This window comes from Corapipo altera, unplaced genomic scaffold (assembly GCF_003945725.1).
Source record: "Corapipo altera isolate COAL_440 unplaced genomic scaffold, ASM394572v1 308, whole genome shotgun sequence".
Lineage (NCBI taxonomy): Eukaryota > Metazoa > Chordata > Aves > Passeriformes > Pipridae > Corapipo > Corapipo altera.
Genome location: NW_020884925.1, coordinates 4,831,629 through 4,859,619, shown reverse-complemented (window position 1 = coordinate 4,859,619; position 27,991 = coordinate 4,831,629). Strand labels below are relative to the sequence as shown.

The 27,991-nt window shown below is 44.4% G+C and overlaps 1 protein-coding gene across 1 annotated transcript; it reads right to left on the bottom strand.

Annotated features, from left to right (window-relative positions):
- Positions 1-29: 29 nt before the first annotated feature.
- On the bottom strand, positions 30-27,663 carry ANXA2 (annexin A2). Its single transcript, XM_027657833.1, has 13 exons — positions 27,598-27,663; positions 22,954-23,013; positions 19,297-19,396; positions 11,797-11,891; positions 8,553-8,666; positions 6,354-6,444; positions 4,945-5,024; positions 4,559-4,618; positions 3,862-3,955; positions 3,041-3,136; positions 2,012-2,070; positions 1,242-1,364; positions 30-357 (listed from the first exon to the last, which is right to left on the bottom strand). Exons 2-13 carry the CDS (start codon positions 22,999-23,001, stop codon positions 298-300), a joined length of 1,020 nt encoding a protein of 339 aa, XP_027513634.1. The 5' UTR covers positions 23,002-23,013; positions 27,598-27,663; the 3' UTR covers positions 30-297.
- Between the last annotated feature and the right edge of the window lie 328 nt (positions 27,664-27,991).

The window sequence follows — 27,991 nt, the reverse complement described above, 5'->3', positions numbered from 1 at the left end:
TCTGAAAGTAAAAGGTCTTAAAGTATAACTTCATTTTAAATTCCGTTTTATTAGAAACATGGCACAGAGAGGCAGGGCCTTTCACAAGCACGTGTAACCTCGTTTCTCTGGAAGGTTCCTTGGGCAGAGCCAGGCTGAGAGGGGCACGCACAGAGCGGGGAAGCACAAGGAGCACGGCTCTGGCAGGGACGAGGGCAAGCCAAGGCTAGCTAGGCAACTCGGGTTTTTCTAGGATTACAGTAAAATGAAGAGGAAAAAAGGCATGTCTCTGGATTTGGGTGTCTTCCATCACCGTTTTCAGTCCTCTCCACCACACAGGTTCAGCAGTGCCCTCTGGTAATCCCCCTTTGTGTCTTGCTGTAAAGCAAGGGAAGAAAAATACCAAATACATATGAAGAATAGTCACAAAATACAATAGTATATGCATTATATTCCAAACCTGTGGGACAGTCTGTGATTCACAGTTGAAGCCCTGTCAGCCTGGAGGGGACTATCTAGACTGAGTTTTACTTATGTGTGATCATTCTTGCAAGGCCAAGAACAGAGAGAAATTTTGGTATGAAAAGAAGAGTAACACAATGAAAGGAAGCTGAAGGACTCAATTCTGTTTCTTGTCACTGATCACTGCAAAAATCATACATCAAGTTCACTATTTAAAAAATTTGTTTATTATCTGCAATTGACGTCTTTAGGAAAAGCTTCTGGCTTAAGATTTTTCTTAAATATTTTCTTCAACTTCATCTACACAAGAAAAAATGTATCATATGCTGTTGTGAGGGTGGGTAGAAGGCTAATTTTTAAACAGATGTACAAGCTCTTTACCTGTGCCCCAAGTTAAGTGAAACCTAGCAACTATAGCCCCTATCCACTCACTGAAATGGAAAAAAAATCACTCTAGCTAAAAGTCACTCCTCGAGCACTGAAATGAAAGGCAGCAGCAATTTAGATGCTCGATTTTCCCTCAGCAACCACAGAGGAATTCTGTTTTTCTTTTCTTTTGACCTGAGGATCAGGACAGGTGAACAGACTTTTCCTTCAGAACACACCAGCTGATTGCACAAAGCCCACATGCACTGTCAGGTGGCTGCCAGGAATTGTACCAGCTGTCGACTGTGAAGTTAAAGGTGGGTTTTTCAATAGTGCAGCCCTTAAAACACCCCCCATGAACTCCAGCGGTACAACTAATCCAACGAGGACTGCTGCAAAGGTCCATGATATAAAGTAAAAGCTGAAAAACTTGCCTGGATGAAATAATAGAGAGATTTTCCATATTTCCTCTTGAATTCACTCTTAATTTTCAGCATGTCAACCTCGCAGCGGGAGACCATGATCCTGATCAGCACCTTGTCACGGGTTCCCTTGCCCTGCAGGCAGAGACACACTGAGAACTGCAACAGCTGAGAGCCACAAAAAGCCACTGCATCTAATGGTAAGACAGCAACTGAGATGTAGAAATAAAAGATATCATGAATTAAATCTTCTAACTAAGGTGGTTATGATGATCCAGGAATTGGAGCATGAGTATACCTTTCTCATCAGCAGTGGTTGACCAGCTTCCAGTCACAAATGTAGCTTAGACTGTAAGCAGCAGTTTGGGTTCACCTGGTATTGCCCAGTGCCTGTCACCAGGCCTTTCTCTTTCATCCCTTTTCTTGGGAAAATGTTTTGAGGCAAATTTAATGTCTTATTTTGGCACTTCAATAAACAGCTTTTTCTGCTATCAGCTCTTGGTTACTCGCAAAAGATGTGTCTAACTTTGCTAATTATAATGAACTGATCTAATACTGGTCATTATTATGAGACCCTTCCCTATATTTCCCTGTACCAGATAAATCTGAATAGATTATCCAGACTTATAAGTGTTAAAAAATGCTTTTGAACAATATTAAGTAATTGTTAATTTATTCACATGCCAGTCATACATCATATGAATAAAAGTGCCTAAGGAATCAAAATTTGGTGAAACAATGGCAAAATAAAAATAGCATAATGAAAGAACAGTCTTCCCTACCTTCATGGAATCATACAGTCTGTCTGCAAAATACAGCTGCTTATTCTGAATGCACTGGACTGAAGAGAGAGAGAGAGAATAGTTAAATATCTGGCCCATACACAGAACAGCAGGACACAGAATGGAGCCATTTTGAAAGATATGATAAGTAGTCAAACTAAGATTTTCAGCAAAAGTTCCTCCAAAAGAGGAAATGAAGAAATCATTTTTACCTGAGCTGTTACTTAGAAGTTGTTTGGCTGTGACTGAGCCACAAATGTTTACATTCTGAGATGGTATTTCCCTCCATGGCTGGTGTCTTTTCAGAATGCTAAACCTCCTCCACACATTCCACAACTCCTTGTTCCACTTCTATAAGCAATCCCTCTTCTGGAATCACTCCTTGTATGCTAATCCACAGGAAACCTCCCTTTCAAGGCTGAGCTCTGTTTATGCTCCATTTGCATTTCAGAGCTCCCAGTTCTCCTCTAGTCTGCAATGGATTTCCCTCTTCAAGAGCCCCCTCTCAGACACGGTGACATCCTTGTCATCCTCACCCCATGGCACAGTCCCAGCCTTACACCTGCCTCCCCCTTGCAGAGAATTCAGTGTCAAACCAGCTCCCCCATCAGCCCCTCTCATCCCCCACTGCCTGCCTGGCCTCTCCTCTCACTCCCTGTTCCTTCTCCAGCCCGTGTGGATGTTGAATGCTGTGCTCAGCTACAGTTTCAACCTTTTAGTTTGCTTGGGAAAACAAACATTAAGCCTCTGTATCAAATAAAAGTGGAACTACAGGCAGATCACAACCCACAGGAACTTATTTTAATCTCGAAAGCAGTTAGTACTTTGCAAAGGGAAAAAATAAGCTACTTCTCAATACCTGCAATATCCTAAAATACACCAGTTGATCCAATAACACCAGCACATCCTGATTATTTCTCATCCAGCAGGGTGAAGCTGGGCCCCATTCCTTACCATGATAAGTAAGAGCAGTGCAAGAGCACTGAAAAGACCCTGTATAAAGACAGACTTTACTTCAGGGCGACTCACCAAGATTAAGAAAGGCATTCTCCAAATCTCCCTTGACCTCCTTCTTGATGCTCTCCAACATATCATAGGGGCTGTAGCTCTTGTACCTGTCAAACACTGGCACGAGAGAGAAAATGGGTGAAACCAAAACCAGGCCAGGAACTGGTAGAAATAACCACCCAAAGCAAGAACAGAGACAGCAGTGCAGAGACATGGGATCAAAAAAATATCTATTCGAGTCCTTCTGAGAACTTCATCTTAAACACAGCCCATGTTTGCCAGCTAATAGTAAAGCTCCCATGCCACAGACTTTTTGTTTTCCTTGAACACCTCCATTAAGGTGGTAAAATACCACCTTAATCCTGTGCTAGTATTTTTTGAAACAAAAGTGCTTTAGGCCCTGAAGGGTCTTCCAATGGCTTTTCCCATGGGCTGCTTACAGCAACCTCAGAGCAGCTCTGAAGAGCCTGCACTATCAGAGTTAAACACATGATGTAGACTAAGCTACCCTGGCACAGAGGGAAGAGCTAAAGGACTTCTCAAGGTCTCCTGCATCCACGTTTTCTAGATTTGTAACATTTTTGTTTTCAGCCTATGTGACATACAATTGAGCATTGTTACACCTGTGTAAAAAAGAGCTGTACACATATGCAAAATGTGAGATTAATACATCCACAGAAATAATGATTTTTTGAAAAAAATTAGCATCTTTGAGATTAATTTTTACAACCTCTCATATGTTTCATGACTGCTTCTCATGCTCATTTCAATCATACCTGGGACAAAATAGTTCCCATTTCATTGTAACTTTCTCTTAAAGAAAAAAAAGTCTTGAACAGTACCTTTCTGCAGGTGGGGGACACTTCTTTCAGTCATAATGTTGATCCACTTGGGAACATCAGTTCCCTTTCTCTTCACACCAGCATCATAGAGGTCCTGGGGTTAGAAGGAGAAGCAAAATTGTAAAAATCAGGGGTTACACAAGAAGCCATTGCAAATGTGAATAATTTCCTGATTGGAAAAACAAGCACTACTGGAACTGTGGCTGTGGGAGAAACAAAAGAACACACGTTTGGGCAGGTCACCAGGACAACATCTATGGATCTAATCTGAAACTGAGACTAAATACTTTGGATTTACCACTACCTACAGTTCTCCTCTGTATTTAGCTCTGTGTCCCTCAGCAGAACTGCTCCTGGCAGACACAGATGTACCAAACAAGCATCAGAAGCCACTGAGTTCATTGCAATGTCCATGTTTCCTTTTGTTAAAGGCTCCCTCTTCATATTCTTAAGGAAATACCAAGAGAGCTCCTGCAGAGGTTCTGGTGGGTACATAGCCTGTGAAAACTGCTAACTGCAGTACCAGGATTGCAGGTGATATCAGTACATTGATGCCAGGCCAACATCACAGTGCAAACAACCTGACACACACCCCCCTACTGCCACAAAGGCTCTCCACTGCCACAGGATTTGTACATTCAGTGTCAACCAAAGCTTAAGCAACTGAAGATATTTAATGATCACCACCAGCACTTACCCTGGCATCTTGGTCAATCAGCTCATAATCAATCACAGAGGTATCTTCACACCTTTTGCCCTTCAAACAAGGATATCAGTATTTAGAAGAGGTTTCACAGAACGTAAGCAGTGTGCTACGTGCATATTCCTTTCTTTTTAATTTTTTAATTTAACTTTGATAAATGAATAACAGAATGCTCCATCCCCACTATGAAGCTGCTGCTATTCATGCTGCATTTCTGTCAAAACAGTTTGCCCTTCAACTTGGAATAGTTTTTCCCCTAAAGTCAGTGAAAATGCAGGGAAATTTAAAAGTGAATTTAAAAGTGTTTTACTGGCAGCCGTCAGGCAGTTACCAAAGAGCAGGCACGTTTAGGAAATGTGGAAAAACACGAGCAGACCCACCTTGGCCAGGGCAACCATGAGCTTGCGGAAGTCACCAGATGTGTCTGATATGATGTCCTTTTCCAGCTCTGTCTTGTACACTAGAAAACACAACATTCTTCTCCAGTAAACGGTGTCCTACAAATACACCTTCACAAGGAAGCCAGCTGCTAATTACTGTGTTTTATGCACATAAATGAACAGCTACAGCCTAAGTCACACGTGGAAGACGATGCAAACAAATGCAGGCTTGCCTACATCAAACCCAACACTGCCACCAGCCAGGCATGAGGACCAGCAGTCTGCCATGGGAAGAGACCAGGAGAACCTGAGACTACTTAAATGAGGGGGAATATTGTTTTAAGCTCAGTGTCCTGCTCGATCATTCTTAGCTCCCAATTGATGTTTGCTTGTTTCATAAACAAAGCATTTAGCCTTCTCAACTCGTGGGTTTATGACTGGACAACTACAGTTACAAGTTGAATGCAAGAGACCAAAAGCCTTTAGGATAAATCTAAGGAATGCTCTGTGTGATTCTGCTCTGATGTCTAAACATTTTCATTGCTTTCCAAGCGGTCATACCTTATACTGCTCCAAAATTACAGTCTCTTCTTTTTCCAACAGCAACCTCATCTACAGCAGCAACACTCTCTTTGCCAATACATGTTATTTCTTTTGATGCTGGCCCTTATGATGATTGGGTTTGCTTGTCCTTTTTGGCTCAGCCCGCACCTCACCAGCAGCGCCTGACAATCTGTGTGTCCCAGCACATGGTGATTTGCTGCATTTCAGGCTGTTTGTGGGGAAGCTCAACTGGAAGCTCAAGGTAAAAAACAGGACAGCTGAATTGTGATAAACCCAACAAGAATGGGCCCATGTAAAAACACCAGGAATATTACAGGACAAGTAATCTTTCTGAGGATGGATCTTGGAGCACTCATACCTTCTTACAATCAACTATGAATTTTAGCTTCCATCAAGTAACATGCTTTAGAAAAGTTGAAAAACAGAATATATGCTTTAATAAAGTTTTATTTCATGTCTTTTCTGGCAGATCTACCCAACAAGCTTACCAGCATGTTTCAGTGGATTTCAGATTCACCTACTTACTACATAAGTGATCCCAGAATCCACAAATCTAACATCATTATTCCTGTCACTATGCATAGAATGCTGGTAGCTTATAAAAGAAATTCATTTAGACAACTTGTGTGAGTGGTAAATATTCTCTAATCTGTTTGCTACCGAGCAACAAGATGGAATTATAAAACACACACAGACACCCAGGACACCAGTACAACAAGTTATGTCCAACTGCCAGAGACTGAGCAGATTTGGGTAAGCTGTCTAATAATGACCCACTGACAGGAACTCATCCAGGAAACTCGGTGTAAAAACACAGGACATGGACACTTGCACAGTGAACTTACTTTCCCTGTAGACTCTGTTAATCTCACTGAGCTCCTGATTTGTTCGGGAGCAGATGATCTCAATGAGTGTGTCTTCATCAGTTCCCAGGCCCTGCAACACAGCCCAGACTCAGTCAGGAGCTACAAACGAACAGGCTTGCTGAAATGGTTCAAAGACACTGTATAGACATCCTTTCTTCCACTCCAACAGTTTCACAGTCATTCAGGGATATTTTTTGCCAACTGCTCCCGAGAAGCAATATATGGAACACTTTTAGTTGCCAACCACTCCTCCAGTGGCTCTGAGATCCTGCAGATCTCTGGGCAGTGAGCATTTGCTGTGTGTCTAACACCCAGTGGCCTCCCCACCAGCACAGCTGGGTAAGATCAGCTTCTCATGGCCTAACATGATTGTGTTCTGTCCACTGGGAGCACAGGAAGAAAATGTGTTTAGAAATCCTGTTAGGATGCTGTTTGTGATGCCCATTGGTAACAGAATGTCATTGGTATGTGGCAAAAATGGGCATCATTTCCACAGGACTCCAAGAGCAGTAACATCTTAGGAAAAGATCTCATGATGCAGTCTTTAGCATGTGGAAAATGGAGGCAATTCTGTGGAAAACTACCCTTTGGATAAAGTGTCTCTACTGAAGGGAGAAGAGAGGGGGACAAACAAACAAAAAACCCCAACTTCCCCCCCCCCCCCAAAAAAATAAAACCACGAACAAACAAACAAAAAAGAGTAAACCCAAGTAATTTTATAAAAATGGCTTAAAGCTAAGAAAAGTAGGACAGCTTGCCACAGAATGGTTCTAGTGGGTGTCTGGTGAAGAAATGAAGGCTAACAACAGGTATGGTTTTCTAAATATTTTTAAAATATTTTGCAAGAATGTGTAACAGACAGATAATTAACTCCTCAGCAATAACTTTGCTTTACCCAACTCTGGTGCCCATGTCAGAGCTTATAATGCTCTCATGCATCCAGCCAGACTTAAGCTCAGGCCAATTCCAAGCACCAGAGCAGGTGCTGGGGAGTTGGGAACAGCAACCCATGGGAGAGTAGAACAGTCTACATTTGGGGCCACTCTGAGGCCACTGCTTGGTCCTTGGGCTGTAAATACAACATAAATGGCACGTGGTCATCCTAAATATCGTGTATCGGGTGTAAGACATTAAAACAAAAAAACCTCCCAAACTAGTGATTCCCAATAAATTATGGATAACCTGTACTTAAGCCAGAAGAGGGCAGCAGCTGATAACTCAAACAAGGGGTTTGGCCCACAGTTGAAAAGTTACCATCTCCACAGTGGGTTTGGTTTTTGGTTTTAGGAGTTCAGGGGGTTTTTTGGGGGGGTGTGTGTAGTGTGTGTGTTTATGCCTGTGTTTAGTGGAGGGGATGGTTTTGTTTTCTTCTTAGTTTTTTAACTGCCTTCTAATTGTCTGGAGAAGTTAATTACTTGGGGTTTTGTCATGTTCTGAATTTCAATAGACATACCTTAGTACTTGCTCTTAATTATTTAAAATAATAACCTGATCAAGAACATTCAGAATTCAAGTGACGGTTATAACTACAAGTTCCCAAACCTTAGCTGGCTTAAAAAGGTGAATGTACTGGCATGAGCACCTCCCAGGCCTTGTTTCAGTGGCTGCAGAACAGGTATTTCTGACCCAGCAATCCCTGCCTGTGACTGCAGGGGGGGAATACAGGGACTCCCCGCTGGGCTCTTTCTCCAAAGGCTCCTTTTGATGCCCCTCCTCGTGTTCTACACAGGGGCAGGTCTGGTACAGGATGTTCTTTCAAGATCAGTGATAAAATAACCCAGTAACTGGAAACAGCTGTTTAAGTCTATAAATGCTGGCAGAGGATTTAATGCTCCTCTAACAGCTGCTCTCTTAATAGTTTTGTGTACTGTGAACCTGTACATTGTTTCTAAGAGCAGTCAGCAAAGCAGCAACCAGCCAGAGCAGCCTATCAGTCACTCCTGAGCTGACAAGGATCATTTTTTCCTTAAAGAGATTTATTTAACAGTTTAAAAATCACATGGTTCCAGAATTTCTCTCATTTTAGATGCCTTGCAGCTAAGGATACTTAAACTGCAGCACTAAAAAAATAACAACCAGTGTACACATTTGGAAACTGTAGCCTAGGGTATGAAGTCCATACTCATTCTTGAGACAGTGATATCAGACTGAGAACCTTAAATTTCAAAGCTTATTTACCTTCATGGCAGCTTTCAACTCAGAGGCATCGTACTGTGCTGGTGTCTTCAGCAAGCCCAGGATCACTGCCTCCAAATGACCTGACAGAGCAGACTTGAGTGCTGCAGAAAGTTCCTGTGAAACAGGAGGGACAATGGAAGGAAAAAAATTAAAGCTCACTTCTGATCTCCAGAGAATTTAACCCGCGGTGCTTAAGTCTCCAAGCCTGCAACAGTGTTTCTGACACAATTGACAAGGAAACAGAACACAAAGAGCTTTCCTTCTGTGAAAGCCTAAGAGAGAAATTAGGGCAAAGGAGCTTTTTTCTAATCCTCTGAAAATAAGAAGAAATGCACCAGTGGCTGACAAAGTGTTGGGAAGCACAGTGCAGACACATCTGAGCAGCTCTGCCCCAGTCCTGAAGCACTGATGTTTTGTTGGAACTAACAAGCCCAGCTGGATCTGAGTTTGACTCCCTGTGGTCAGTGCTTCTCCATCTTACTCACAGAGTTTTCCCAGTGGCACTGTATTATTTGTGTGTTTTTATCTATTATCCCAACCCTTGACTAGCTAAGACATTAGAAAACTGACTGCACAGTTACTCCACTGCAAGGCCCAGTTCCCAAACAGCTCAACTCCAGAGAAAAAAATCATCCCTGAGCACAGAAAAATGACTCCTGTCTTCAAGGAAACTCTCAGAAGATTGTAGCTTAAATCCCTACTGTTAATTGTCAGTCAATCCTAGGGAAAGAAACAGTCAGGGATGTTCACTCACAGGATGCTTGCCAACCTGCAGCAAAGAAAGCCAGAAGCCATGTCCTCTTACAAGTTTCAGATGCAACTGGAATAATTCTAATTATCAGCTTCACCATAGTGTGTGTTACAAAGTTGAAACCCCTTGGATCAAGCCCGGGGTTCACCCAGATCCAGGTATTCCCCAAGCTGAAGTTAAATCTGCAGCATTCAGAAGGGAATTGCTGCCTTTCAGTTGCTGGTTTCCCCACTAACAATGTGTGAGCTGGGGAGCAGGGGGCAGGGAAAGGGAGCTCAGTGGGATTGCAGGGAAGTTTGTGCCAGAGAGATAAAGAGCCAAGGCACTGAGTTAATCTCCAGAGTCACTCATTTAATGCAGGCACTAATCTGTGTAATACTGTGTTCACTCCCTGCATGGATTGACAAGGGATTGAACGTGGGTTTGGGGAATCTACCTGCTTTAGTCTAAGACATATTTTAGTACAACAATGGATACAGTGCTCCATCCTTTGTGTGACAACAGGTTCTTCAGCCATAAGATGAAGCAGCAACAACACCACATATCTCTGGAATAAATTGTAGGGAACAACCTGCCTGAGAAGTTGTGCATGCTCCACCCCTGGAAGTGTTCAAAGGCCAGGCTGGATGGGGCTTGGAGCAACTGGGTCTAGTGGACAGTGTCCACCTTGGGACATCCCCTCCAACCCAAACCATTTGATCATTTACTAAAATAACTGCAACTAAACACTTTAACTGAGCCAAGAACCTGCCCTCATATTAGCATCCTCCTGGAGGAATAAGGTCTTCTGCCCCTGCCAGGCCAGCAGGGTCTCCACCCTGCCATTCTTTGCCAGGGCTCAGAGCGCTCTAAGGGAGAAGCAGAAAGCAGTGACTGACAGCAATCAATTATTTATAAATAGCAAATGGAAAGTGTTTTCCTAAGTGTTCCAGGGGAGCATCTGGATATCAGCAGTTTATTTCAAGGCCAGGGATTACTGGTGGCAGTCAGGACTGACCAGACACACATGAAGACACACATGCAGAATGCCCAGTCTGCACTGGGAGCTCCACTGACACTGGGGATGGGAAAAGATTCCTCAAGCTTACCAAGAATTTTCATCAGACACTGCTCAGCTCAAAGGAATTAAAAGACATGTGACATTTAAAAACTATGATCTATTGATAAATCCTGCAACAAACAAAACGAGCAGCCTAGAACAACACAAGACTTTGCCAACCAAAACTGCACAACCCATTGGCAAAGCAAACCACGAGGCACTGTCCCTAGAAGATGTACCTACGTGTCTTTTCATATCCCACTGCCTCCTCTCATGTTTATCTCTCTCAGTGGTTTCTACTGCAAATGCCCATTGCTTCTACAGATTGGTTTATTCTCTGGCACTTGTTAAACTTGATAAATTCAGTTTGCTCTTGGGTTGCAACAAGGAAAAAAGGTGAGAGAGAAACAGATGAAAAAAGTTGCAGATTTTCTTGACTGTGCATTTCTGTGGTCATGCAAAATTTAACAAAGCTTTAGGTGACACATTTCACAATTAGGGCCCACTTTTGTGCAGGACTCACTCTCCCAGTGCCCAAGGGCAGGACCACGGGGGTGCAGATGTGGGCACACATGCACGTGTCCAACCCCTGTGTGCCTACACCAGTCATGCAGCAAAGCTGGTGAACTTCCACAATTTAACTCTACATTTACATTTGGGTTCAGATGAGTGTTCTGGGCTGCTGTTGGAGGACTACCATTTGGGGTCTGGCAAACCTGGAAGAGATACATCCATCACAATCTGAACTCTATACAAGGTTCCTCTTTATCGTGGGCATGAAACTTTGATTATGGTAAGATTCTGACAACTTCAAAAGAGAAGAGCTCCTGCCTTCCAGATAGCAAGACTCATTGTGCAGAATTCTACACACATTTTACAGATTTCTCTCCATCAATAGATCAGTACCCAAGGTATTTCTGACAGGAATTAGTGACAGTTAACTCATCATATCACTTGGCTCACATCTGCAGTGCTCATAGCACAGCTGACTGCAGTCCTTCCTCAGCTAAGCCAGCTCTGAACAGAAACAGAATACTTCCCTTATGCTGGGTTGTCTTAATAAAACAAAGAATCCAAACATCCCCCCAAAAAACCCCAAACAAAACCCCAAACAAAAGTCCATCCCCAAAAGCATCTCCCTTTCATCTTTTCCTTCAAATGGAGGCATTTCATACCAATGACTTTTCAATATTGTTTATCATATTGCACCAGGGAATCCTGTGGCTCCCATTGTGACTTCTGGAGGTGCTGGGAAACCACTGTCTCCAACAGACTGCAGTCCCAGTTGTGCATACACTCAACACATTTGGGAGTTCCACCAGTCCTAAAAGGTGACAGCATGGGCAAAGCTGATGCAAGTGTTTTCATTTCAGAGAAAAGATAAACCCTGAAAAAAATTGAACTATCCACAAGAAAAAATATTGAATAATTAGTATTTGCTTATATTCGCCTACCTTTTTGGTTCTCCTCTGATAGGCAAAAGCAATGTCCTGCCTCTGCTCGTTGCTGCGGTTGGTCAGGATGTTGATGATGGTCACCTCGTCCACACCTACAGACGTGAGACAGAGTCAGAGCAGCTTTCCTGGCAAGGTTCTCTTTGTATCCAGATGTTCTCCAACACTCAAAGCACAGCACTGTGCTGTCTGCAGCAGAGCCAACACTATCATTAGTATTTGTCATGTCCTGGCCTTGGAGAAAGCACAACCAGTTACAGCCCAGGCTCTTGAGGAGATGCAGACCTTGGTGTACACAGGCAGCAACACACCTGCAAGTCTGCTCTGTGACCAGCTTTGCTGCTCTGTCTTCTGCCTCTCTTGGGAGTCTGTGCACTTGTGTTCAGGCACACACAATTCTGCAAAAGGTTGCTCCAGAACACAGACCTTAAAACTGACATAACTTGTACTTGTCTCGTCATTTCAGTAGAGTGTTTTCAACTAAGGCTTATATTTTCTACTTAACCCATTTAATCTATCATTCCAAACATAAAAATGCGAAAATAAAGTGTATTTCATTCTCTCAGCAGCTCTGAGGCTCAGGAGACAGAAGAGGATTTTTGACACTGGAAGAATATGGGCTCCTTTTTTTGAAATGCCCACTGAAAGATCCATTCTGAGCTGTAACCAACAGGCCCAGAGGACTTGGGTGCTCAAACTCCCAACTTATCTTTCAGACAAGTGAACTACGTGTCAGTGAAGGTTTAGTTTCAAGTGCAGCATTCCCAATCCATGCACTTCAATGCAGCTGCAGCTGAATGCAAGGAGCTCATTCAGATTTATTGCAAGTTAAGAGCCAAAGCAGCATCCAGGGTTAGATCCTCTGGTTGTAACAGAACCTAATGCTCACCCCAGCTCCACATCCTGCAGTGCCATCAGTGCAGGGCAGGGCACATGGAGAAGGCTTTGCTGTTGCACGGGAGGCAGGATTGCCCAATGTCCTTTCCCACACACAGCCATTTGCCACTCTGCTCTTTCACTGCAGGCAGCACCTTGGGACTTTTCCTCTTGCTCCTCCTACTGCTACTGACTTCCACATCAGATTCCCACTCCTTTTCCCCACTTCACTTGCTGCTTTCTAACTGGATTCTCCCGAACTTGAATTCTTTGGGCTGGTAGTTCTTCCTCTGATCACAACTCTCACCTGCAGCTTGCTCTTGGCAGCTCAGTGGATACCCCAGAGCCTCGTTGGACTGGAGGCTCTTGAGCTTCTTGAGATGAACCTGAAGCATCTGACTTGTTCTGTAGCCTGTGATAGGGCTCTGACCCCACAGGCATAAATCCCCACACCCTGCAATCATCCCTGTCTCTCCCAGTGCTCTCTACAAGGACAGCCACCCTTTGTTTATTCACACCAACAGGGAAGTCCAACAAGCTGATGCACATTCCCTTAACTAAGCATTCAAGTGGTATTAAACACTTTCTCTTACTGTGAGACCTTACAGGAACTGCCCTTGCAAGAAGTCAATCTCCATCACTCAAAGCTCCCCTGCCACAAGATGAAAAAAAAGACTTCTTAGCCACAGATACAAAATAGCCAGGGAAAAAATAGTTGGAATAACAAACAGGAAAAGCAGCACAGCACACTTTTACACTGAATGTGTCTGAACAGAACTGCAAAGGTCAGCCCAGGTACATCTGTGGCAGGTGGTTGGAATTTCCAAAGGCCTGGGTGAGGACACACCAGCTTGTTCAGGTAAAATCTAATTTTGCATTTAATTTTCTAACTTTGCTTAAAACAGCAAACACAACTCTGTTTTTGTAGGACACTTATAGACTTTTCTTAGAATGCTTTGTAAAAATGAACAAGTAAAAGAATTTGAGTGCCCTTCCCCAGTTCTCCAGTGCACATTTGTGCCTGTGTCACTGATGTCAGCCCCCAGGTAAAATGTCCATTTGCATTTATGTACATTACTGCTTAAACGAAGCTGTGTGGAGAATGCCAGCACAGCTGGAAGTGATGGCCAGGGAACAACATCTTCCAAACAGAACAGTCAGCAGAGCTCATAAACGGCTGCACAGAGGAGACACCTGGCACAGCTCTCACGCTGACACTCAAATATCAACCTGAACCCTCAGCTGTGCTGTGGAAACACCTGCTCTGGACTATTTCCACACTGACTCAGAAGTGGTAAAACTCTTTCTAAATACTGCATGTCTAATACAGTGCATATTCTTCTGGAACAGAAAGGTAAAGGGTAACAGGTAATCTGTTTTCTGGTGAGGTTTTTGAAGCAAACAGGGGGCTCTGCTCTAGAAGTCAGAACAAGCCCAGAGTTTGGCCTCGGGTCTTTCCATTTATTACAAGTCTTATGAATAGTTTCTTTAACATTTGCACACAGGTCACTACAAAAGATGATTTTTTTGATTAAAAAAAGCCAGAAAGTAAGGACTGGATCAGCAGCTACCAGCAGGACTCAGATCCCTGCCACAATCCAGCTACATTTATTTTCCCTATTACCCAACACAACCTCACAGCAACTTGAAACAAAGAACTGCAACAGATATTATAAAAAGCAATCATATCAAGTGTGAATCTTGCAAAAGGCCATCTAGCCCCTAGCTGCACGATCTAAAATTATGAGTCAAATCCAAAATTCCTTTCTTCTTCTTCACCACATTTTTCCTGCTGAAATACTACACTCAGCCTGGTGTCCTCAGCTCATGCTCAGGGCAGACCTACAGCACTGCTCTTACTCACACAGTTTGACCTGCAAGTGATGTCAAAAGGCCCTGGACAGCATCATGTGTCTAAGTTACAAATTCTGGGTTGCAAACATGCCGACTGCACGTCAGCCACGACCTACTCCTGCACATTTTCAAGTGTTCCGACTTCATAAAAGAAAACAAATTCTCCGAGTCCAGAAATGGCCACACACAGACATTGGGCCTTTCAGCACAGCACAGGCCAATGTCTTAAGCTTTTTAATAAATTCTAAATGTAAGCAGCTCTTGGCATTGAAAAGAGAAATGACATTTTCGAGTTTTCTCAGATCACAATTGTGATAAATTAGCAGGCCCCAGATGACTGCAGCCCAGTTTCTTATGCTATGCTTTGTGGATGGAAAAATGAAGTGAACTCATTGCTCTGGCACTCAGGGGAAAGTGAGTGCCTGTATCTCACACTTGGGAATGCTGCTGCACAGACAGGATGCTGACTCACATCTGCTGAGGTGGGGCAGGGCAGGACAGCAGCTCAAACACTTTCCTTTGTTCACTAAAATCTCTGCAAGTTTCAGGGCAATCAAACAGAAGTTTATTTCCAAATTTATTCTGTCTAGGCAGATTTTATCACTGCATTTCTATCAATGGGCCATGGAAAGAAAAATTCTGATGAATAACACCTTCTCTTTTGAAAGAGGCAATCTGTGGCAGTGTTGTGGCTCAATCAGCAAAGGAGAGGAAATAAATATAACCAAAAGGATCACTTGGAATTTTTCATTTTTGGTTTAGAAGACACTGCAGTTGAATCTCCATGGGCCACACCAAGAGCACCAGCATTGTTCTGGATGGTATGGACAGTCATTGAAGTTTCTGGGACAACAGAGCACAGAGCTGACATTTTCTGTCTGCACCCATTCACTCAGCCCATTTACTACAAACGTACTCTCTTGAACTTCAAACACAGCATGGGCAGAATACCAGAACTGGTTCTGACCCAACAGCACCCAGGTCCTACAGAGATCAGCAGTGTCCAGGGCTGGATGGGATGGGGAGCAGCTCCCCCAGCCCACGTGTGGGGGATCCAACATGATCCATCCTGGGGGGCCTCAACTGGTACCAGCACTGTTTGACTGAGCTCATGGTCTGCAGGATCTTATTTTCCTTGGAAAAAACCTGATCCCATTGGAGCCAAAGGGAAAAATTTAGATAAAACCAGATGTTATTTCAGCTCTGCTATTTTGCTTTGTGAGATTTCACCAAACCCAAACCATGTTGCAGTGAGATATTTCTTTAGTGATACTTCTAATACCTGGAATATGTGACTGATGCACTTTGGGGGATTATTTGGCACTATCCTCCCTCACCAGCAGCCAGCAGGTTGCCTCTAAAAACTTTTACTTCATAACATCAAAAACTCTGCTAAAAGGTATGGGCATGCTGAATATACCACATAAACAGAAGACCTTTCTGTAAGGCTGAACTCACTGATTTACATTTCATCATTGTTTTACCAATGTCTAGATAGAATGAATTTGTTGTAGATTTGTTTGAGTTCTGCCAGTCATGGGGAAAAAAAGGTATCCCATAAGACCTCAATAAAAGGTTGCAAGTGACTTAATTATTCACAACCTACTTTGACAAAATTATTTAACAAGTACTTGAGGCACACAAAGTCTCAGTGAAAGGGAATAACTCTGAAAGAGAAGAGAGACACTTCAGCAGTTGTCTTTGCTGCAAAAGAATGAAAAGGAAACCTAACATAAGCTCTGTTAGTGCTGTTCTACTTAGTTTCCTCTGTTTAGGCTCATGTACATCAGCTAATCTATACACAAGGCACAACAGAGCATTGTACAGAAATTAAACAGCCTCTTGTCCTATACAGCAAAAAGCCAACGTTCACAAAGGACATGCTAAGGCATGAGATGTATTTCTACAGAAACACTAAACAGCATAAAAAGGAAACACAGCCATGACATTTATTACAAAAGGAACAAGCCAGGACTGTAACAAGTTATTTGCATTATGCAACCTCTGGGTTGAAGGATTGTTAACTGCAAACTGGTTTGACATCACCTGCAGCCATTCCTGCACATTCCCCTTTCTGGGCTGTGGGATATATTTAAACCCCCTGCACTTAAATCAGCTCCACTCAAAGCCCAGCAAAGGGCTGGACAATGTCTTTGTCCAGTACAGTTTTTGCAGATAGATCTGAGCCCCAATAAACACAACAGGTACACAGATGGCCAACCAACCTCAGAGGAAAGAACCTCAACAGTGGGAATGAATGCTGAAATATTTAGATATTATATAGAGCAGAACTCCGCCCTAGATCTTTGTCTAAAACAAACATACAGCTGTTGTTTAGGCAGTAAAATAAGTTTTACCCATTTCACACACAGTCACCAAAACAGAATTGATGACACTGATTCTGGGAGTTTCCCTGGCTGAGGAACAGCAGGATAATAATTTCTGGGGCCAAAGCAGCCTGCTCTGATGGCAACCCCCCCCCTGTTTATATAGGGGATACCCGGAGATCAGACTCCAGCAGGGTTCATTTCCACAGCACTGCTATAAAGGACACACCTGGCTGCTCTGATAAGCATGAAATGCAGACCCACAGAGCAGGGACACACCTCAGTGTTCAGAACATGGGCTTCAGATACCACGAGTCCTTTATCCTGCAGAGAGTAAAGCCCCCAAAATGCTTGGTTCTGGTGTGCCTGGGTTTTTTGAAGTTGCCACCTCAACCACAAAACAGCTTCCATGTGTATTTATAACCTGTTATCTCCCTCAGTGTCTTAAAACAAAATGAACAGGTCATGTCACTCTTTACTATTCTCAGAAAACTTACATTGCTTATTTCCACTTTCCACACACAGAGTAAACTCATGGCTAGGAAAATGGGAGCTGCTTGGATATAGAGTTTGTTCATTATGGGTGTTATGTCTCTGGCTCAAAAAATACTTTGATACTTCCCAGAAATATTTTTAAACTTGTTCTTGCAGAAGAATTTCCCTGTGTAGCTCTTTACACCACTATCCACAGGAAAAAACAGTTCTTGTCCAGCTGATTCAGAATTTTCATTTAGGCAAAACGCCACATATATTTTAGAGAGCACACATTGTAGCACATTTTCTGAATTAGCAGATGAAAATATCCTTTCACAAAGCATTCAAAGTGCAAGGAAACAGTACCTGGAAAAGGGTCACAACACTACTTCTTAATTTTCCACAGGAATACTTCCCTTGCGAGATTCTTTAGGGTGGAAGATTCAGTATCACAACCACTAATTGATTCTCACCTTTAAAGCCACCTTCCCAAAACATGTTCTGGACAACAAACTAATAAGCAGAGATCAGCTCAATCCTACAAACATCCAGGTCCATGAATAAGTTCCCCTATTATTTGTTCAGAGAGTTGAAAATCATCTCTCTGATGAAATGTTTCCATTTATCCTAAAACCAAAACTCAGCAAACTGATTATTTTTGCTGGAAGAAAGTGAAAAAACTACATGAACTTGACTTTCCTGACTGGAAAAGCTTTTGTACTGCCTGGGACATTGCAATTTCCTTTTGCAGTAATTAACAGCTTGAGTGTTCAAATGTGTAAATTTGTACTGTCCTGCAGGCCTGATGGTATATTTGACAGGTTTAGTTTTGCCCTACAATCAGAGCTGCAAAAAGTTATGAAGTCTAGACAAAACTCTACATATACACACAGCATCTTCTGCCAAACATGATGGCACCTACACCTCCCTCACAAGAGGATTTCTGTAAATAAAAGCAAACCATAAATGATTCAAAATCACAACTGATCCTACCTCAGTAAGGTATTTCTCCAGTTAAATTAAGAAATCTTGTGAAAGGAAGCCTCATTGCTTGTTAGGGTGGGGAAATATTTTATGTTTTAGAGCAAGTCAACCATGTGCTTTGTTGGCACTGATGGAAGACTTAGCATTTCTCTCTGATGAGAAACTATTTGGCTTTTAAATTTCTCCCTTTCCTGACATGTAGGCAAAAAACTTGTCAGCTGCAGCTCCACCCAGCTGTTGCCTCTCTGGCCTGAAGGAGCCTGGAAGGTGTGGCACCCCCTCTGTGTCCCAGAGCAGGACAAGGACAGGATCACAGCCCTGGGAGTACCACCAAGGAATGCTCTCAGAGCTGGAGTTCATACTCCCTGCACTCCTGATGGTTCCAGTACAGCAGAGAGAGGCCTCCCACCAGCCTGGACTCTCACAGTGCCCTGTGCCTGAAATACTGCAAACTCATTTCACAAACAAGTTTCTAGGACTTTCTTTGACCCCAAATTAATACAAGATACATGAGCATTTAGTTCAAAACCCAGGAGAAAAGTGTTCAAACCACCCCTATGCAGCTGTCTGGAGAGCTGAAAGGAAGAAGAAATGTCCAGTCCAATAATCCAGTAGAAATCCATGATTCAGAGCCTGGTCCCCAGTCTCTGCCACAGAAGCTGACACTTCATTCTCAGTGGCAGAAATGTAGTAGAATTTGAAGTACTGATGAGTGAAGAAAGAGAAAAAGTGGACACTTTCAGTGATAACTTCAACAACTCATGGCTACGAACTCAAAAGCACATTCACAGCACACATTTACAGGATTCAAACTCCAGCTGGGTCAAGATTTCATCAGTGAGGCCTGAGAAATCCAACACCTCCTAAAACAGGTATCCTTGAGTAAGGATATGAAAACATTGGTCTTGAGATACAGTACTTTTGTGTTTTCCTGCAGGCCAGCCTTGTGTCCTACAAGAGAGCTGAGGCCCAGCCCTGCTCTCACCTTTGGTCTTGATGGCCGTCTCCAGCGCCGCCGCGTCCCGGTCGGCATCGAAGTTGGAGTAGGCCTTCACTGTGGCATAAGCACTTGGTGGGAGAGAATGCTGGAAGGAAAAGGAGGAAAAGAACTTCCAAGTTAAATGGTGTAATGTGTAATTGCTGCAGTTAATAAAACACATGGCTCTCAGTTAACTGGTATTTGGCCAAATGTTTAAATACAAGAACATGAAAACAGAATTCTACAAAGAGCCACCAGCTCTGTTCTCCTGAAGCGTGCTGTCCAGAAATCCACTCACAGCCATGCTTATTATAACACAGAATATAGACAAATAGATATTTTATTGCACCAAAACCCACATTCCAAATTTACTCACTAAATCTCAGTACTCTAAAATCTAGAGTTTTCTGGTTAGATCTGAAGGAAAATGGCTACAGAAAGATAACGCAAAGAAAATGAAAGTCTGAAGTATTTTAGATTTGAAGCCTATACTTTACTTTGGATTACAGGCTACAAACAATGATTAAAAAAAAGTAGAGGGAGATGGAAGATTAATGAGTAAGTCAGAACAAGTTTTGTGCCCTATCTCATGGACTTTAAAGATAACACAAACAAAATCTTTTCAAGCTCATAGTTCTAGAAAGCAAGTTACTCACAATGTCCTCTTGAAACTCTTTGCTTGCAGACATTTGGTTTAAGCAGCATGAGGATAACAAAACCAAACAACATTTCAAATTACCTCTGCTAAGAGTAAGAGGACTTGCAGGTAACTTCACTGAGTAAACAGATGCAACAGTTTAGAAGTTACCAGATTGTAGCAGTGTTTATTATGGCCCTCTCCTGAGGATTACAGCTTCAGAGGGTCACCAGAATAAAGATTCAAATCTCCTCAGCTGCTTCAGTGTAAGCTTGTTCAACCAAACCACAGATTTTCATACAAATAGCTGAGAAATCTTCACAAATCCCACTCTGCTGAGTTCAGTTTAGAGACCCAAACCTCTGGCAGAAAGGTGTAGTGACCAACACCTGACACTGCCCCTGCTGTTTCCTAAGTGAATGAACAGCTAAGCTCTCTTGGCAAAGAGCCCCAAAACTTCTGTTTCTGTCCCTAACTCCAACAGAAGGCTGTGTTCATGAACAGGACTAAGCTATCTTAATATCCCTGGAGAATCTTTTTACTTGCAAATTTTTAAGAGGACAACTTTTAAGTAAAAATATTCCATAGTTTCTGACTAGGTTTGCCTCTCTCCTGCAGAGGTCAGGCTATCCTGGACAGATTCCTCTGGCAGCAACCACCGTGCCCTCTTGAGACAGTCTGTTTTGTGCTGTGGGGATGGGGAGTCAAAAAAGCACTGATAAACTGAGCCATTCTCTTTTGTCTCTTACCATCAGCTCAGTCCAGCAAAGTGGCCCCAGTTTGGCCCAGAGCCACACCACAGAACACAGACTGGCCTTTCAGCAGAGCAGGTTGGTAACAGAAACAGTCACTGGAGATGTGCAAGGAGCCTTGGAGAGCTCTGTGTGCCTAACAGATCCTCACCCAAGGCACACCTCTCATGGCACTGCTAACTAACCACACACTGCTAACTAACCACACACTGCTAACTAACCACACACTGCAGAACCTGAAGCAAGTCACCAGGCAGAGCTGGGCACCTCTCCTTCCACCCACTGAGTATTTTCTGAGTGATTTGGATGGAGTATTTTACTGTAAAGATGATGCCATACACTAACAAAATACACAGTGTATTTGCAGTTGGCAGCCACCTTTCACTGTGTCCATCCACCCAATGCATGCAACAAGTTTGATTCACTTTCCCTGACACCTGACACAGGTCTTAGCGGGATGATTGCCTATGAAAAACAGCCATTTAAATTCCAGACTATACAGACTCAAATTACTCTGGTACACTACTGTACTATAGCACTGGATGTTTTTAGACAGGAGCTTTCCCAATCGACTTTCCATTTGGTTCAACTTAAAATTCTCTACAATGTGGCAGTAGAAGTCCAGCTGGAGTGTAACTGCACCACAGCCTGGGCCAACCTAAAGCAGAGAATGTTTCCTCCCCATGCATCTAGTGTCCTTCAGAGGTCCTCAAACTGTTTTACCTCCTATGAGCTTGACTAATTTAATTCTATTGGGAAGAATAAAACTTGATGGAGAAGCAAATATCGCAAACAGGAAAGCTGAAGAGGCTCAATTTCTTCTACAAACACCAGGACCCTTTCAGAACACCTACATCTCAGGATTCTGAGAATCTTTCTCTACTCTTGGGCACAGATGTAGAAACTGCAAGCACAGATCAGCCTCAGCTCAGCTCCACCCTCTCCTTAAGGGAAGGAAGGTTGAAGAAAGCAGGGCAGTTTCTTCCCCCTGACCCAAATCAACCTCTGTACCACTGATGCAGTGCACACAAGTTCCTTATGGCACAGGACAGGACTTGGCTTCAGCCACGACCTTTCTATAACATTAAGATTAAAAACTTGGAGTTTTTAAGAGAGAAATGGGTGTTTCAAACCCTGTGTTTAATGTCAGTTAACTTGCTGAATCACTGCTTGGGGAAACTGGTCCAATGCTTTATGAATGACAGCTGCTCAGGGAGTCCAGCTTCCAGCTTAGGACCTACAGAACAAACCAGCTGCCTGACACTTCTTACAGGATTTCTGGGGCAGCATTTCTGAGGAAAATGCTGGCATGGAACACTTTCAAATTTCACTTTTCCAACTATTTGCAAGCATTAAGGAATAAACATTTCTGCCCTTGAGAATAGATTACTTAAATATTATTCTGCAAGTAACTCTCCATTGAAGAGCCAGGAAAGCTGAAACTTGACTGCTTTTGCACTACAAAACCAGTTCTACCACGTACCTCCAGGGCACTGGCCAGTTCATTGCAACAGCTCTTTCACAAACACCGTCTGGGATCATTCATTGCACAACAAGTAACAAAAACTGGCCAAAAAATGTGCTGGTACCAAGCTCAGAGCTGGAGCTACCAGCTCTAAGATTTACAAGTACAGCAAGTTTAAAGGCAACATGATGAAATAATGCACAGATAGGATTCACTTCCCCTTCAGTGCCAATCACAGAACCACAAATTCATGGCATGATATGCTGATACCACACTGGTAACCTACCTTCTAATGCTGCAGCTTAAGAAATCAAACAAAGACTGTGGCTTTCTGGCATTTCAATAAAACCATAAACCAAGTGCAGATGTGGTGGAAAACACAATCAAAACTAAAACAGAAAACAAAATAAGTTTGAGAAAAGTTTTTTTCAAGAAATAGTTTGGTTTTGGTGATAACCATTACACGAATAAAATCCCCAATATTTTTATTCTTATTAAGTAATGTTCTCCATTTTTAATTTAAAAAAAAAGGGAAATTCAGAGGGTATCAGCAAAACCAAACATATTTCCATCTGCTCTTATCATCCTTAACTCACTTGTTCCTCATTAAATCCAGTCACCTCATATAACTGTCCTATGGTTTACAGCTGTTTTGTGGTTTTTAGCCAATGGAAGTTTAAGCAGAGGAGATGTGTGGAATTTTATGAACTGTACAGCTCAGGACAATTGTTGGCACAGAGTCCTGTAAAAGAAACAAGATGTGACATCTAAGTAAAACAAACTTTTCTTGTTCAGATAATAATACTTACATCCCCTTCAAGGCTGAGCTTGCTTAAAATTTCGTGAACAGTAGACATCTTGAAAGGATGCTGGAAGGAGAGAAAGAGAGACAAAGTAGACTTAAATATATTTACAGTTACATTTGTGTTACAGAGTCTTGGAACACTGCAGTACTTAGTGACACCATCCCATGGATCTCCCAATCCCAAGCAAGAAAGCAGATTTAAAGAGTTTCCAAGCCACACCACCATTAATAATGCAACAGTGAGAGGTCTTCATTGTATTGCACAATAAAAATTCCTTAAATAAGCATTTCTTTTGCATTTTAAATACTTAAACTTGCGAACTGGAGAATCTCTATTGCAGAAACAGAATTGACTAAGCCCACAAATCTTCCCAGAAAAATGGTGCAGAAAACATTACAGCCTGGGCCAGCTCAAAGCCAACAGGCAGCAACAAGTCAGACACTCAGTCCCTGAGGCACTCATGGAACACAGTGGGACTATTTATTGTCACGCAGGCATTTTACACAAATGTTTGTATCTGTTTGATCCTTAACCCTGGATGCACCGTCCTGTGGTTTTGTTGTGGCTCCCCAGCACAAACACCAGTTAGTAACATGATTGTCAGACACCAGGTAGTAAGGAATCCCTTAAAATGGCAGCTCCATAAATAAGAGCCAGTGAGGCAAGAGAATCATTGCCAGAACCCACAGAGCATCTCGCTAATGTGCATAAAAAACCAGAGCAAACCCCAGCCTGAGACAGATCAGACATGCTGCAGAAATGTATCATGAACATATCCCATCAGAGTTCAACACCTTGCCTCGTTTAAACTCTGCTTTCTGGTCAGGGAAGTTTGCCAGAGCTGTATCACTGTTTTACTGGAAGGGTCTCTCAACTACAGAAAGGTTTTCCAAAGGTTATGAGCCAGGGGCAATATTTCAGAGGCTTGATGCTTTCCCAGAGCTGTGCTCTCAGATTTCTCTGTGGAAAGGACAGGCATTACCACTCACACAACCATTCAGTCCTCCAGGATGGCACCTGCAGTAAACATTCCTTCACCTGTTGGAATTCAGCCTTGTTTCCCAGGATCTCCACAGTCCAGGTGCAGAGAGCACTGTTCCACAGGGAAAAGAGCTGGGCCTCAGGAGAGTGGAAGAGAAGGGGAGCAGCACCTCAAACCCAGTGACTGTGCACTGATACCTGAGCCTGGTACCAACCCTGCACGATGCCCAGCTGGCTGCCATCCCTTCCCTGCCACACTGTCCCTGCTCCCCAGTCCAGTTCCCTGGCACCCGCCCTCCCACCACCTCCCAGCACTGTGCAGCCAGTCCTGGCCATGTCCTTCCAGCTGGCCTTCAGGTTTATTTTTTATCCTCCATCAGTCCCTCTCCTGATAGTATATGGGGCCTTTCTCAGGCCACCCAGGCAAATTTCCCAGACCAATCTCCTCTCCATTCAATGATCAATCTGAAATTAAGAGCTCGGAGAACCAGAAAGAAGTCTGAAATAGTTTCTTAATAATGGAGATCTGGTTAAAACTCTAGAACAGGTGTTTATTTTTTGGTTTAGCTCCTGTAAATCAAGAAAAAGGCAGAGAAATCTTTTACTTTTGGTAGATATAGCAAGTGCTATAAGCATAAAACCCATCAACACAATTACACAGCTCTTGCAGTGTAACTGCTGTAATCACACCTTTCCTCACTCAGAATACAGAAAGAAACCCTTTCATCTGCTGAAACAATCCAGGTTTAAGTAACTAAAGCAACTTAACTTCAAACAGAAATTAAGATTCAAGGGGATGAAAAATAAGACAGAGAACAAAAATCAGTCATGCATCAATGTATTTGAGAATAAATCTTTTTTCAGACCAAAAATCCAACCCAAGCCTTTAAAGACAGGCTGCAGAAGTTGTAATAAGCTGCTACCTGCTGTTGGCACTATTAATCGTGCTGGTTAGAGGGGACTGATATACTACTGTGTTATGAAAGTCTTGATGTTTGCTCTCAGTGAAATGAAGAGCCTAAGCAGAGAGACCTTTGCACTCTGACGGTATTTCAGCCAACTCCAAAGATGGGCGACTGAAGTCCTCTGGTTTTGCTTGTCACAAAGAAAACACCAGTGAGAGTGAAGCAAAGCAACTGCAGTATAATCTTTCACATTAAGAAGAAATAGAATCACTGAACAGCTTTTAGCAAGGCTTCTGTTTCCGAACCCATTAAAAACCACACTGAATCAGGCTTGTTGGAACAAAAACTTGGTCAGAGTCCAGGAACAGGCCTAACACACCCTCACATAGAGCTGGAACTGGGAGGTTCGTATCACCACACACAACAATGCCAGAGCAGCCCACTGCCCAGGAGCAGAGAGTGGCAAAGGGGAAATGGGAGGTTTGGCAGGAATCTTTGCAGAGAAAGATCTTTACTCAGAGAACAAACACCTCTCTTGTCTCATCCTGCTCTGTAAGGCACTCAGATTGGAGAACAGGCTCTCACTGTTCCCTGATGGACTGATTCTATCTGATATACTTTGGACAAGTTCTGGATGGGTTTGAACATGTAAATAGAAAATACCTGCACTAACTTGTTCTTCCTCATGCTGGAGAAGAACCAAATTTTACCTTCCAGCTGTAAACTAATACTTCACTACCCTAAGGCAAGTTTCCACAACCAGTTTCTAAATCAACATTATTGCAATCCTGAATTACAACGATATTTTGCTAAAAGAAATGGCATGTTTTGGCCTCGACCCCCACAGAAGGCACTGGTTTGCAGGTCTGTTATTACAGTCTCTATTCACTCCCTTATCCCCATAACCGTGGGGTAACAGAAGAATGTGTGTTTAAAAGCAGTCCCATGTCTCAATCCCCAGGGGCAGCTCCCAGACATTACAGCAGAAAAACCCCCATGGGATCCATGGAGAACACTTTCAGGTATGCACAAACAACTGCATTGCTCAAGAAGCAGAGTTAGCATTTTAAGAAGCCCTTATTATAACTAGACAGAGATTTGACCAAAGGGTGTTCCCAGGGATCTGAGCCAAGGAAACGGCATCCCCGGAATGAGGGAATGGAAACTCCTTCACTGGGAGCACATTTGTGCTGGGTTTCCAAAAACTAGGGCAGGGCCTATCACAAGAGGAGATCAGGGAGAGCAAGGAAGATCCACAATATCTGTTGTAAAGGAAATAAGGACTCAAAATCATCCCTTTATATACAGTGCCAACCAAAAGCACAAATAAGCCAGGCTTGTATTTCCCCAAATCACCCAATATGTTTTAGCAAATCCTTTAAAGCCACTTTTTGGAGGGGGAAAAAATCAGCTTTAAAGGAAAGAATTTCAAACCCCATTAAAACCACGCTACCACAAATATACTTTAACCATTCTCTTCCATAGACACTGCTAACAGCACCCAGGATGTTCCATTCCAGGGAGATACTATGCACATACAAAACTCAGGATTTCTGTTTCTTCAAATACAAGTTATTCTTACTTCTGAGACTTTACAGAAAATTTTTTTTTTTTTTTTTTTTTTAATCCAGGCAAACCATACCAAATGTAAGCTAATGGAAGTACACTCCCTAGGGCTGCTTATCACAGAAATCTCCACCAAAAGCAGGCAAACACGGAGATAAATCACCCAGGGGCACGGAGCTTCCAAGAGTCTTTCACTCTCGACCTGTATGTCGGGGTCTGCACATCTCTTTGCAGACACAGCATACGAATATGAGCACGAGAAGTAATGTTAAATAGAACTAGAGCTGCCCTGTGCAAGCACACAACTCACTTCCGCGTGACTATCCTGAAATCATTTCACTTCTCTTTCAGTTAAAATACACGGTAACATTTCTTTGCCTACCACCTCTCCTCACTCGAGGAGGAAGTGGTGTCCGAGCTGACTCACAGTCCAGCGAGATCTCCAGTTCTGCTCATGGCCAGGGCAGGGTGGGGAGAGCCGCGCCCAAGGCTGGCTCAGCGAGCGGGGACCCGCACGGGGCTCCGTGGGGGAGCGGACAGGCAAAGCTCGGGCAGGGCTGTCCGTGCCAGGGGTCCCTGTGCCCCCCGCAGCACTGCCCGTGCCAGGGGCCCCCGCTGCCCGACCCAGCGGCACATCCGCAGCCGCACCCTGGGCAGGAGGGAAGGGACGGGGCCGCTGCCCCGGGCGGGTCCGGGCTCCGCCGCGCCCGCGGGAGTCATTCCAGCCCCGCTCCAGCTGGACGAACACCGCCCTCAGCGGCCGGCACCGCTGGGAAGCGAATTGACAGCACCACGGGCAATCCAGCCGAGCCCTCGCGCACCTCAGCGAGGAGAAGGAATGAGTACCTGCGGAAGTTTGACCAAGTTTGGGGCCGGTCCCTCTCTCCTGAGCGCGGCCGCCACACCCAGCGCCGGTGCGGGGCTCACGGAGCGCCCCGGGGACAGCCCCGCCCTGAGCCCCGCAGTCTCACCGTGGGACCGGGCACGGAAAAGCCCGGGGCGGGCAGGGCCGGGGGCAGCGAGCAGAGCGAGGGTGCGGGAGGGCGGCGGCCGCACCGGCCCCTGCCCCGCACCGGCCCCTGCCCCGCTCCGGCCCCTGCCCCGCACCGGCCCCTGCCCCGCACCGGCCCCTGCCCCGCTCCGGCCCCTGCCCCGCTCCGGCCCCTGCCCCGCTCCGCTCCCGCCGCGGGCTCACCTGGCTGGGGCTGGGCGGCTCTGGCTCTGCAGTGGCTCCGGCAGCGGCTCTGGCAGCGGCTGTGGGGCCCGCGGCCGCCCGGGCGGGGTTTTGTGGGGCCGGGCGGCCCCTCCCGCCCCGGCGCTGACTCACCGGCCGCGCCCCGAGCGGCACCGGGACAGGGACGGGGTGCGGTGGGCACGGGCTGGGCAGGAGCGGCCCCTCCCTCCGGCCCCGCGGGGCCCTGTCCCCGTCCCCGGGGGCTCTGGGGATGCGGAGGAGGCACCGGGAGCAGCGCCCCGGGCTGCAGGGTCAGGGCTCAGCCCTCGGCCCCCCTTCTCCAGCTGCCTGGGGCCGCCCGCCTTTCCGATGGAGCCGCCGGTGCCCCCGGGGGAGGCAGCCCCCGTACCCCGCC